Source organism: Rattus rattus, chromosome 4 (genome assembly GCF_011064425.1).
Source record: "Rattus rattus isolate New Zealand chromosome 4, Rrattus_CSIRO_v1, whole genome shotgun sequence".
NCBI classification, from domain to species: domain Eukaryota; kingdom Metazoa; phylum Chordata; class Mammalia; order Rodentia; family Muridae; genus Rattus; species Rattus rattus.
Genome location: NC_046157.1, coordinates 159,597,219 through 159,610,314, shown reverse-complemented (window position 1 = coordinate 159,610,314; position 13,096 = coordinate 159,597,219). Strand labels below are relative to the sequence as shown.

The window sequence follows — 13,096 nt, the reverse complement described above, 5'->3', positions numbered from 1 at the left end:
GCCGGCCTCCCCTGTCCAAGCCGTTGCCCCTTCTACCTCTCTGCTAATATTTTAGGGAATCCATTTGTTAAATAAGGGTCAACTAGGGTCCTGTTGAGCAATGAGGACTCAGCTCTATTCCAGAAGGAAAGATTGGCGGATGTAACCAGAAAAGTGGGCATAGCTGTGAGGATTAGAAGGGAGTTAACTCAGTCGAGGGTGCCTGCCTGGGTACTGCCAGTCGGAGGAGTCAAGAAAGACAAGCAAGATTGAAGGGAGGTTCAGCTTAGAGGAGCCAGCTGCATCAACATCTGGAAGAAGAAACCCACAATGTAGAGGGAACTGAATGTTCAGAGGTGCTGGGGAAAGAAGATGCATAGGAGCAGGGCCAGCACTGACCCGCAAAGCATGATGGGAAGGATGCAGAGGTGTGGGCAAGAAGTGGGGGAAGGAGTGTCTCAGGTTCCAGCCTCACCTGATGTGGTTGACATTTGTCAGTGTTCATTGCGGCTGCTACAGAGGCGGAGAGCGGGCACAGAGGAAAGTTGTCTGAGGGTTTCTGTTCCTGTACAAAATACCATGACAGAGAAGCAAGTTGGGGACTAGAAATCACACAGGACAGGAACTTAGAGGCAGGAGCTGATGCAGAGGCATGGAGGGATGTTGCTCACTGGCTTGCTTCCCCTGGCTTGCTCAGCCTGCTTTCTTATAGAACCCAAGACCACCAGCCCAGGGATGGCATCACCCACAATGGGCTGGGTCCTCCCCCCTTGATCACTAATTGAGAAAATGCCTTACAGCTGGGTCTCATGGAGGCATTTCCTCAAGGGGGGCTCCTTTGTATGTGATAACTCCAGCTTGTGTCACATGACCCACAAAACCAGCCAGTACAAAAGTAGACAGGGTTCTACTTGGCCCGAGAGTGAGAGAAGCCAAGTTAACTGAACTGAAGGATTGAGGAAAAGATACTTTACAGGAAAAAGACCGGTCAGTGAAGGTCTCAGGACCAGTGCCATGATGACTCCTCACTCCATCTCCAGTGACTCCCAGAAGGGAGGCAGGGAGGGCGGACCTGGTGTAATCACTATGCCTCACCTGGGACAGAGCTAGCCCTGAGCCCTGCCTGAGTGACCAGGGTCCCTTGCTGCTTTGCACTGCCCCTGTGCTTTGCTCTTGATGGACCAGTGGATCTGCATTGGCACAGAGTATTTACAGGCCCTCGGGGCCATACTACTGAGGCCTGGGCTTCCCATTAGCACGCTGGGCCAAGGCATTCATCCCTGGCCTGGCTGAGGGCCCCATACCCTCTCTCCATCCAGTGAAGGGCTATGTGTGTTACATCTTTAAAGCTGCATCTGAGAGCTGACAACCAGTGTGGGAGGAAGGGGAACGGGACAGGGAAGAGGTGGGGTAATACAACTCCATCTTGCCTTCAGAACATCCTGAAGAGAGTGGAGGAAGGGTCTGAGCGTGAAGGCACTGCCTTGGATGCCCACAAGGAGCTAGAAATGGTGAGTTGTTTCCACCGGTGTGCCCCCGGGAGCCATGTCCCTTCTTGATTGATAGCCCTACTGACCTCTCTTACCGTTATTCCTCTTAGCATTCTGTCTCTGTATTCTGAGGTTTACTTTTGCAATCTGGAAGAGTCACTGAGGGAAAAGAATTCCTGCCTTATGTGGCTTTGTCAGAGCCTCCTCTGCAGTTCTCTACCCCTGCTCATGTGTCCAGGTTGCATGTGGGGGCACTTGCCTGGCCCTCTTTACCAACATAAACCTCTGTTGCAATCCCAAAGCCTGTTGCAGCCCCTTGTCCCCTGACCCAGAGCCCTGCCTAGGAGTGTCCCCGACTCCTGGTCCTCCTCGATGACAGAAATGGGTTGTCTGTGGGCATCAGCTGCTTTCTTGGGCCGTGTGTGCCTGTCAAGTGCTGTACTGGGCACTTGGCCCCCACCAATGAGCCATACAATTTTTTCTCTAGGCCCTACTGGGCAGCAACACCCCGGATGGTGTGGTGATCTCTGACCTGCTAGGGGCCTGCCCGCCCCAGAGGGCTGTCTCAGAGGTGGGACAGGGGCCTGGTGTGTTTCCTATTTTAAACTCTTCTCTCCTTTTTTTTTTTTTTTTTTTTTTTGAGCTGGGGACCCAACCCAGGGCCTTGGGCTTTAGGGCAAGCGCTTACCACTGAGCTAAATCCCCAACCCCTCTTCTCTCCTTTTGATGAAAGAGATACTCTGTTTATCTTGCTTCCTTATTTTTTTAAAAGGGGGGGTTTTTTTCTCATTCAAAAAATAATCAATGATCAAATACAAGAAAATTTAGAAAATGAACATGAGCAAAATGGAGATAGCAAAGCTCTCTCTCTCTCTTTCTCACACACACACATGCACACACACATACACACACAGCCAAGCACATGTGCACACACACACATATACATACACGCATATACACACATACACACACAGACACACACAGTCACACAGACACACACAGACACACACAGACACACAGACACATACACACATAGCATTTACCACCATAACTGTTTACAATCAGAGACTGTATCTAAAGCACAGCCTTTGCTCTTCAGTTGAACATGAGATTCAGAGCCCTGGGGGCATGGATACATTGTGTCTCAGTCGGTGCTACTTAATGGACAACTGAAATTGGTGACAGATTTTCTCATTCTAAGCTACACTACCAGGAATATCCTCCGTGCTTCTTTCTGCTCTGCCCTTATTAACACTGACAAAGCATCAGGCCAGGCTCTGTCCTAGACCCCATGAGTTATTTAAGACACTGGTCCTGGAGATGGAGGCCCAGGGGAAATGTAGCATTAATGGCTTGTTGGTTCCTGGCTGCCTTCCAGGGAAATGGGGAGCCTGGGCACCCCTAGGGGTGAGAGTTCAATGTGGAGCCTTTCCTTTCCTAGTCAAGCTGAGGAGAAAGACGCCATCCTCATGAACTGGGAAGTTGGCTTTCTAGTCAAGGACAAGGAGATTAAATCATCCTCTAGAGCCATGGTTCTCAGCCTTCCTAAGACTGTGACCCTTTAATACAGTTTCCTCATGTTGTGGTGACCCCCAACCATAAAGTTATCATCGTTCTTACTTCATAACTGTAATGCTGTAACTGTTCTGAGTTGTAATGTAGGTATCTGCAGCAGACGCAACCCCTGTGGTGAGGTCGTTCAATTCCCAGGGGGCCTCGACCCACAGGTTGAGAACCGCTGCTCTGGACCACACAGCGAATCCTCACTTAGTTCCAGAGTGTGGTAGAGAAAGAGTTCCTGCCAGCCTGAGGCCAGTCAGTCAGTGTCAGCTGCTGGACATAACGGTCTCGTCCCGGCAGACTGGCCTGACGAGTCCTCCCTCTGCCAGGTGGTAAAGGCGTGCAACGAGGGTGTCCGGAAGATGAGCCGCACAGAACAGATGATCAGCATCCAGAAGAAGATGGAGTTCAAGATCAAGGTCAGCCTGGCAAGATCGGGGTCATCCCATGCCCACCCTAGCCAGAGGCATAGGCAGTCTAGCCTGTACCCCTGTGCACCCTCCCCAGTGGTGGAAGCACTCTGCCCAGATTTACCCTCTGAGAGCTGTGGGCCTTCAGCTGCCTGCCTTTGTGACTGTGGCACTGTTACTACCTGGTTGATCCTGAGCAGTCAATGCATGGGCTCAGGGACTCTCAGTGCTGAGGGATTGGCAAGCCACTTCCTTTTTCTGGATTTCTGGTGACTCGGATATTGGTCCATGGTGTCTAGTGAGGGACCTGGAGAGCCGTTCATGTAGCTCAGGAGAGCACTGGTCTAGCATGAGCAAAACTCAAAGGGTCCCAGAGGTCAGAGTTTGGGAACTGAGTCCAGCTGGAGGCTGGGAGGGACCTTCAGATACCTCTGGAATGGCACCTGCTGGGCTGACTGCAGAGTGCATGGCAACCCTGGACAACACCTTGCCCCTGCAGCACTGAGCTTCTTTTCCTGTGGGGCACCATTATTTCCTTTCTTCTGTAAACTTGACTTCTGAGGCTACATCAAGCAAGCTGAACCTGATGGGATGATGATCATATACACACATACACGCCCACACACACATACACATGCACACGTGCTCACACACATATACATACACATACTATACATACACATACGCACCCACATACACATTCACACACACATACAAGTATGCACACACACGCACACATACATATACAAGTATGCACACATGCCCAGACATACACGTGCACACATGCGCACACACACATGCACACACGAACACATTCACACATACACATACAATGATGCACACATGCACACACACATACACACACATACACATGTGCACACACATACACACATGTGCACACACATGCACATGTGCACATACATTCATACATGGAAATACCAAAGCACAGGCATGAGCACAGAAGCTCAAGTGTGGGAACACAGACATCACAACACACACACAGCACACATGCACCACACACACACACACTCATGACACATATGTACACCTGTTGTTGTCTCACTGCAGGGCCGGTGGCAGGGAGTGTATGGCCCCACACAGTCCTTGCACACTCTCAGCTTTACTCCAGGTGTGGCATTTGTAGGATCCTCAGGAGGGTGCTAGGGTGCTGCCGCCTGACCCCCTTCCCCTCCCCCACCCCCAGTCAGTTCCTATCATCTCACACTCCCGGTGGCTGCTGAAGCAAGGTGAACTACAGCAGATGTCCGGCCCCAAGACCTCCCGCACCCTGCGGACCAAGAAGCTCTTCAGAGAGATTTACCTCTTCCTCTTCAATGACCTGCTGGTGATCTGCCGGCAGATCCCTGGGTGAGCCTGGCACTGGAGAGGCCCCGGCCTGAGTGTGAGCACGGTGGGAGATACTCAGGTGGCAGTGTAGCTGTCGTTAGGGTCAGGTTTTCAAAGGCCTTCTGTGCTCTTGCTTTGGGCCACGGTGGAGCCTCCCTGAATGAACCCGTTTGCCTCCTGCAAATGCGGGAAGCCTGCACCGTGTCTGACACTGAGCTCAGTAAAGTGGCCACTGCTCTGCCACAGCCCAGGATGGGAGCCCTTTTAAGGAGCAGGGGACAGGCATGCTGGGGGTTTCCCAGGGGAGGTAAAGAATGGCTAGGGCCATCTGCTGGTTCTTCCAGCCAGCCAAAGGGTCCTCCTGAGACCAACAAGTCCACCCGGCCTTCCTTGTTCCGCAGAGACAAGTACCAGGTGTTCGATTCTGCTCCAAGGGGCCTGCTGCGAGTGGAGGAGCTGGAGGACCAGGGCCAGACACTGGCTAATGTGTTCATCCTGCGGCTGCTGGAAAACGCAGATGACCGGGAGGCCACCTATATGCTGAAGGCATCCTCCCAGTGAGTGTCCAGCGCTGTGAGCCACACCCAGCACCACTCATAGGCTTGTCTTCCCCATAGGTAAAACAGGGCTCAAGACACATCTGTAGAAGGCTTGCTCACACTACCCGGCATGACTCCTTCCCGTGGGGACTCTGGTAGAGGCTTTTGCAGGCTCTTCATGGTGGGGTTTAGATGGCATGGATGGCTGTACATTCCTGGGCAAGGAGGACAAGTCCATCTTGTAAAATGGATACTTATCCCACATCTGAGCAGCCAGGATAGCCACTCCCTGGAGACTGTGGCTTCACAGCAACATACCTTGAGAGCTAGCCGCTTGCAGGACCTCAGGGATGGCTCCTCAGTCTGTCAGACTTCAAACCCCTGGCCTGTGGGGAATGCAGGGTGGCGGGGTCCCTGTGCAGTGAACTGAGCTGTCCTGGTGTTATCAGAGCCAGGCGTACAAAGTAGCTGACCGGAAGGCCTAAGCTCACCATCGGGCGGTGTTGGCTCTGCAGTTGGGCACTGTCTGTCCCCTTCCTATGCAGGAGCGAGATGAAGCGTTGGATGACTTCACTGGCCCCCAACAGGAGGACCAAGTTTGTATCCTTCACATCTCGGCTGTTGGGTGAGTCTCTGACTTGGAAAGGAGGCTCTAGGTTGGCTTTGGCTAGGACTTACTGGGCCTCAGCCTCAGGGCAGCCGGTGGGAAGGGACTCTCCCAGGGAGGTCCATCGTCCACCAGGCAGGAGCTTAATACCCTGTATACTGGATGGTTAAGAAAGAAGCGGAAGTCCCAGAGTCCTAAGAGTCAGATGGCCGAATCTCGGACCCAAACTCCAGTATTCTTTGGGTTTTCCAGTTGTCTACCCCCCAGAGAAACATGAGTCTGTCTGCCTTGCCAAGAGGTTACCGTCCCAGCCCGTTGGCTTGTCCTCACCCTGAACTGCTCACAGGGTCACACTTAAGAACAAGAGGTTTCTCTTGTCTTCTAGGCTGATAGCTCCACCATGGCTAGTGAATCCCTTCCTCCCTTTCCCAGAATTCACGGTCATCCAGCACAGCATCCCTGCGGTGCGACCTCTCTCTCAGAGGGAACCTCTCACTGTTGTACAGTCCCAGGTCCTGTTTTCAGAGAGGACTCAGCCACCCACTGCTGGCAGAATTGTGGACCAGGGTGGAGCCCATGATGGGGGCCACACCTTACCCCTCTCCCCCTCCCCTGCAGACTGTCCGCAGGTCCAGTGTGTCCACCCCTACGTGGCACAGCAGCCGGATGAGCTGACGCTGGAACTGGCAGACATCCTGAACATCCTAGAGAAGACGGAGGATGGTGAGGCCCCCAGTTCTCTCCATCTTGGCCAGCCAAGGGAGAAAGGACTATAGCCTAGATATAGCACTAGATGCTGCAGTCAGCAGGTGGGCAGGCAGAACCCCTCATCTTTACTGGTGCTGGTACTTCCTAGGGCATTCTGCTGAGCACTGAGCCCAGGATTCATTGGCTTTCCTCAGACTTCTGAGCCTTCCTTCCATTCCTGTGGGCTGTGAGCCTCCTTCTTCTTAGAGCAGACCTCGAAGGTGGTTCTCTGCCTCCCTCCCAGACTTGGCTACGGACTCCCCTTGGAGGGAGCTTGACCCTGACCTCAACCAGTTTGACCACAAGCTTCTGGGGATGTCTGTGACCACCAGGCTAAGAAGCCCTGCTCCTGCCCACCCTGTGGATGGCAGGCAGAATTAGCTCCATCTGGAGTTTTTCTGTAGCTCCTGCCCATTTAAACTCCAGCCCCCTTTCTTGTTGGCATACTTTGACTTTTGTGTATTAACTCTTCCTCATCAAAATCTCAGGAGTAGGTGGGTAGGATGGCACACACGTGTAATTCCACCATTCAGGATGAAAGACGGGGGGGAATCCCTGAAATTTTATGGTGGCCTGGGCACAACGTGATAACCTGATGTTGTTACAACAGAGAAGACCAAACTACCTAGGAACAAAGGCCCCCATCCTTTTCTTTGTACTGAGTCATGGTTAGAAAACCAAGTGATCTTCACAATATCCCTCTGTGGGTCCCAGGGTCCCCCCTGCCCTTTCTACGACATAGTATACTGCTTCATACCCCTCCTAAGGTAGCCTGAGGAACATTGGGTAGAGACCCATTTAACAAGCCTGGCCAAGACCTCTAGGAGAGGGAAGACAGCAGAGAAAAGAGATCAGGACACTTGGGGACTCAGGGTATCCCCAGTTTATAGCAGCCCTCCCACTGCAACCACTTGACTCTCTGGGTGAGATTCTGAGAGAATATGTCCAGTCAATGTCTAGGTTTGCTGAGTCAGGGGTCAGCTCTCTCCTACATTGGTCCCTTGAATGCCTCTTTTAAGAGTGACCCTTCAAGTCTCCTGTCCTGGTATGAGGTAGCCTAGCAAAGTTCAAAATAGGCTCCCACTCATGGGAGAGCCTGCAGCCTGGTTCTTTATACTCCATGTGCTTCGTAGCACATAGTAGGGACAATCTAAGCTTAGGTAGGGTGCCAAGCTACTGCCCTCTAGAAATGCCGAACTCCTAAGGATGGCTCAATCCTTGCTCCCCATACAGAGGGGAATCCTAGCTAAGAAGAAGCCCCAGCCTAGCCTCCCCCTCTCCTGTAGAGCTCCCGACCCTACTAACTTCTTTGCAGGGTGGATCTTTGGTGAACGACTGCATGACCAGGAGAGAGGCTGGTTCCCCAGTTCCATGACAGAGGAGATCCTGAACCCCAAGATCCGCTCCCAGAACCTCAAGGAATGTTTCCGAGTGCATAAGATGGAGGACCCTCAGCGCAGCCAGAATAAGGACCGCAGGAAGTTGGGCAGCCGGAATCGTCAATGAATCCCCCCCCCCCAGCTCAGGCACCAGCCTGAAGGAGAGGGTGTGGGCAGGGATGGGAAGCAGGCCCAGCAGAGATGCCTGACAGATTCAGAGGGTTTTAGGGAAGAATGTCAGTGCCTTCCCAGGCAGCAGGAGTGGCTTGGGCCTGTTCTGTCCCTGCCCACGCAGTGGATGTTCCAGCATCCTGGCCACTCGCTTGCTTACACCCTGGCGGAAGGCTAAGTACTTAGGCAGTATTAGACCACCACCCTCCAGCCTCGTGGAGGGAGAAGAGGGCAGGCATTCTCCAGAGACCTTCCAGGGACTGGAAGAGACCCACACAAGGGTCCCTGGCAGCAGGCAGGTGGAAGGTAACCACCGTCAGGATCCCCTGAACTGCACGTGTCCTTCCCTACCTTGGAAGCAGCTAAGAGTCTACTGGGCACACCGATGGGCCACCCCTGCCCAAGGGAGCTTGGTGAGCAGTGCTGACTCTGCCTGCCCATCCCCGTGCCTCTGCCAGCCTCTTTTGCACGGCCAAGCCCTGCCCTCAGCAGGCCTCCCAGAGCTTAGCTGAGGGTCCATGCCACCTCTAGCTCCCTGAAGGGCTTGATGTCACGTGTGTCTCCTGGCCCCTGAAGGAGCCCAGGTGTTTTGCAGAATGAATTGGTCACTGCATCCTTTATGGTCATGGTTTTGAGAAAAGCAAATATCATTTTTGGCTGCATTAAAAGAAGCATCCTGTATGAAACGAGAGGTAGAGACCTGTTCTTTATTGCACAGCAACCAGGCGTTTGGTTCTGGGCTGGGAGGAAGGAGCAGGCTTTCAGGCCAATAGGAGAGGCCTTTTCCGGAGAAGGGGGGAGCAGCCAACAATGGGTCTTGAGATGGGAATGGATTTGCTTATGGAGGGACTCAAGAAAGGGCTCTCTGAGGTAATGGGGGACTCCTGGGGCAGCGTGAGCCCATGGTTACAAGGCCACTGGGGCCTCAGGTTTCAGTAAGTAGTGGTCCTTTAGGGAATCTGACTTTAGCCCTGGGTCCCAGACTCTATACCTGATCCAGACACTGGCCTCGGATGTTCCTGTCTGCTGCTTCCGTAGGGAACTGCTATTCCCACCCAGGCCCGCCTGCACAGGCACCCTCGTTTGGCCATTTTTATCCCAGGGTATTCCTTCTACTCTGTCCCAGAAAAGTGTCCAGGGCACTGGGCATCTGCCAGATGTTCTACATCAGAACAGGCCTTCCGATTGTTCTTGAGACCATCTTCCAGCAGAGCCCAGATTGGCCTTAAACTCCCAGTCCCACCTCAGCCTCCTAAGTACTGACATTGCAGGCATGTACTGCTGTGCCTGACCCAGAACAGGCCTATTCAAGTTACTGGACCTTGTAGTATCTTCCCACAGATATTACAGCCCAGCTCTTGGAGATGTCTCAGTCCCTTGAGCATTCCTGGAAGGATATCACAACTTGCCACATTGCAACCAGAGGGTAACAGCTCTTACCCTGGCTTACCCAACCATCCCTACCCCCCATTCTATCCCAAGTTACTCCCCAACTTCTGGGTCAGCTGGAAAAGGTAGAACACCCCCCAGGAGAGCATATACAGTAACCCGAGCCCCTCAGGAGTATGAATGGTCAGAGTCTGGAAAATTCTGGCTCCTGGGAGGAGGGGGTGAAGACACAAGGATTGGGGTTCTGAGTTAGGATATGGCCACTCCTGTCCGAGTCAGGGTCAAAAGCTTTACAACCACATCCAATGTCAATCCTTAAGAGACTGGTCCTCCTAGGTTGGTCTCTAGGAATAGGGTGAACCTGAACCCAGCTCTCCAGCTCCCTTCCCCTCTGCCAGTCACACTAGGCAGAAGTGCTCCCCCACCACCCTCCGAGTCACAGCATGGGGCAGGTGCCTCAGACACACTGCAGTGGGAGCACAGTGGTGCCTAGCAGACACCTGCGCTGATTAGCTCGGAGCACAACACATGCACGTGGCCACGCATACACATGTTGCCTGTCTGGAGTTTTCCACCCACTACCCAAGGCACGCGGCGTGGCCCAGCAATACGCCCCCGTCCAGGTTCGCACGCCGCAGCACGTGCACACAGGCGGGCACTCAGAGGGGACAAAGAAGAGCACAAGGTACAGAGTCGCCGCGAGCGGGGCCTGCGCGGCTCTTTTATTGGCTTCAAGAAGCAGAAAACTTCCTTAGCGCGACGACCACGAGTGCCAGCACAACGCAGGTGGCCAGCAGGGCAGCGATCACGATGGCTGCAATGGCGCCTGGCCCAAGTGATCCTGTGGAGGACAGAGGACCATGTTACCCCTCCCACTCCCAAATCCAGCCTAGGCCTGGCCCCCGCATGCCTTCCTTCCCTCTTATCCACCTCCCTCCCCTTTTCCTGCTCTGCCCACGCCTTACCTCCATCCTGGTCCACTCTTGCTGGAGGGGTGCTGTCCTCTGGTGCTGGAGCCGAGGTGGGGAATGGGGGGCCAGAGACTGCAAATTCTTGTTTGTGGCTAGTGCTCTCCAGGGGACCTTCACCCGAGGACAATTCAATAGGGTCATTCCACAAGGTGGGATTGGGCTCCTGGGGCCCCTCTGCTGCAAAGTCAAAAATAGACAGTGGAACTCAGGTAGTATGGGCAGGGATGCCGACTCTCCCCAACAGATCAACTAAGGGATGCCCTACCCCACATTCCACAAGGCCAGGCATTGGGCTGGGAAATTCTCTAAGTTTGGGAAACCATCCACATGTGAGCATTAAAGCCATGCAAGGACAGATTGATGGAGGTAGGGAGCCAGGGACAGTTGCAATACAGGGATTGCTCTGTCCCCCCAGGGCAGACACAGCTCAGCCATCACCTGGGGCAAAAGCTGAGAGTCAAGGACCTTTGAGGGTACCACTGCTCAGGCAAAAGACAGGAGAAGCCAACCATAGGCTCAGATCAGGAACAAACCCTGAGCCTCTAGCAGCCCCTCCCTCAACCCAAGGCAGCTTATTGCTGCTTGCAAGAGGTGGGGGGAACAGCAAAGCGAGGCTTCCCACACTCCATCGGTCTCAGCCTGCACATCCGGAATGGCCTTTCATCGACATCCTCAGCCTCTGGGGCTGGGAGTCAACATTGTCTGGGGGTACCCAGGGATCCCAGAGTGAAGGAAAAAGACAGGAAACACAGGATAGAGATGAGTCACAGGGCCCCTCTGCCACAGCCTTCCCTCCCCCTAAACACACACCACTATAAGAAGCCCAGCCTGTGAAGCCCATAGCACCACATGCTGGCCCCATGTCTTCTCCAAGACAAGTTCGAGACCAGGCTGGTCAGCAGGCTCTAAGATCTTCTTAGCCTCAAGCCTTGGTTTCACCTGGGAAGGAAAGTAGTCCAGGGACACAGAGCCCCACGCAGAATCCATACGGAGACCCAATGGTTATCATTCTATCATCTCATTGATTCTAGCTGCCTGTGGCATGGGGGTCATTTTTTTCCCTAATCAGAGAAAAGAAAGTCAAGGCTCAGGTTAAGTGGAGACAACCAAGGTGGGTGGGGCCAAAGCCCTGGACAGACTGGTGATGGCTCTGTCTCCCTAGGGACCTCCAGTAAAGCTGCACCCAGTGCACCCAAGCACAACCCGTGGGCCACTGGGATGCCTTTGAACTAAGCGCTCCATCTTTGGGTGCCTCTGTCCCTCTGTGGACAGGCTCAGAATAAGGACAACTCAGGATAGACCCAAGGGACTGGAGTGTCCCTGCTCATGGTTTACCCCCACCCCCCGGGACAAACAGGACACACAGCCAGAGCCTCAAAATAACCAAGCCCTTCAAAAAATGCCAAGGTTTGGAAAGGGGAAAGAACTGTGAGGATTTGTTCCTGACCAGGACGGGAGGGAGGGTCCTATGCCCTGTCAGAGACTCTGGGTAAAGCTGGTAAGTACAGTGCTGGGGTTCCTGTCCCAGTTTGAAGCCACATTCTGGTTGGGAAAGACAGTGTCCTTGTTCTTAACTCAACAACAGAGGCCAAATGATGTCGGCGACTTTGGGCTGCTTCTGCATTGGGGGCTAGGGAACTATGTGGCAAATATTGGTAACTGGTGACCAGATGAAGGCTGTGCCAGAGTTCAGTACATAATTTTACAACTTTGTGTGTGTGTGTGTGTGTGTGTGTGTACAGTTGAAGTTTTTTCACCATAAGATTTGGCAGATCCCTTAGGATTTTGGTAGGCCTAACATTAGATTTTAGGCTCTGTCCTAAAGCCTATCACAAGCCTGGGCCAGACTTAAGATTCAACTTGTAGGCAGGGACTACCGTCGTGTGCCAAAGGGGTTCCCCAAACTAGACCCCCTTTTTGGAAAAGACTGGCAAAATGTCCCCGAAGACCTTTGTCTTCCACCTCAGGAGGCATCCCTCTTCAAGAGTGGTACCTGGGCCAACCCCTCTCTAAGCATGAGGAGCGCCTTGTGAGGAGGCCGATGGTTAGAGAAAGTAGTGCTCATAGCCTGAAAACCCTCAGGAAGGACCTCAGGCCTCAAGCAAGCCAGTGCCAAGCTCCCAGGGCTGGACAGGAAAATCCCCGAGCATGCCCTTCAACAGGCCTTGAGGTCTTCACAGACTGCTTGTCTGCCCTGAGACTCTTCAGGACACACCCAAAATAGACAAGCAGGCTGGTTCCTCCCCACCCCACCTCTACTGGCTGAAGCTTACCTCCAGTGCCAGGCATCTGGCCAGGGAGGCCGCCCAAGTCTTTTGAGTGCCAGGGCCGGCCAGCCTAAGTGGTGCCTACTTCCTGGCCAGAGACGGAGTTTGCCCCAACCCACCATGGCAGGGGTACACCTGTGGGTCGTAGCCAAGGCCTTATCTTGTTTTCCTACGCACTCCATGTTCTCCAGACTTAGAACATTAAGAAAGAGCAGCAACCCAGCTCCCTCCAAGTCATCC

The 13,096-nt window shown here is 53.4% G+C and overlaps 2 protein-coding genes across 3 annotated transcripts in view; one reads left to right on the top strand and one right to left on the bottom strand.

Annotated features, from left to right (window-relative positions):
• The window catches only part of Ngef (neuronal guanine nucleotide exchange factor), a 96,712-nt gene extending 87,794 nt beyond the window's left edge, over positions 1-8,918 (top strand). For both annotated transcript variants that reach the window (XM_032901562.1, XM_032901563.1), the window contains 7 exons: positions 1,416-1,490; positions 3,359-3,448; positions 4,644-4,807; positions 5,188-5,343; positions 5,871-5,950; positions 6,551-6,655; positions 7,995-8,918. In XM_032901562.1, coding sequence (XP_032757453.1) covers positions 1,416-1,490; positions 3,359-3,448; positions 4,644-4,807; positions 5,188-5,343; positions 5,871-5,950; positions 6,551-6,655; positions 7,995-8,185 — 861 coding nt within the window. In that variant the 3' untranslated portion in view covers positions 8,186-8,918. The remainder of the gene's footprint in view (positions 1-1,415; positions 1,491-3,358; positions 3,449-4,643; positions 4,808-5,187; positions 5,344-5,870; positions 5,951-6,550; positions 6,656-7,994) is intronic.
• Positions 8,919-10,306: 1,388 nt separating this feature from the next.
• Positions 10,307-12,878, bottom strand: Snorc (secondary ossification center associated regulator of chondrocyte maturation). The gene is made up of 3 exons (XM_032899774.1): positions 12,863-12,878; positions 10,584-10,793; positions 10,307-10,459 (listed from the first exon to the last, which is right to left on the bottom strand). The coding sequence occupies exons 1-3, from the start codon at positions 12,876-12,878 to the stop codon at positions 10,350-10,352; spliced, it is 336 nt and encodes a 111-aa protein (XP_032755665.1). The 3' UTR covers positions 10,307-10,349.
• Positions 12,879-13,096: the final 218 nt, after the last annotated feature.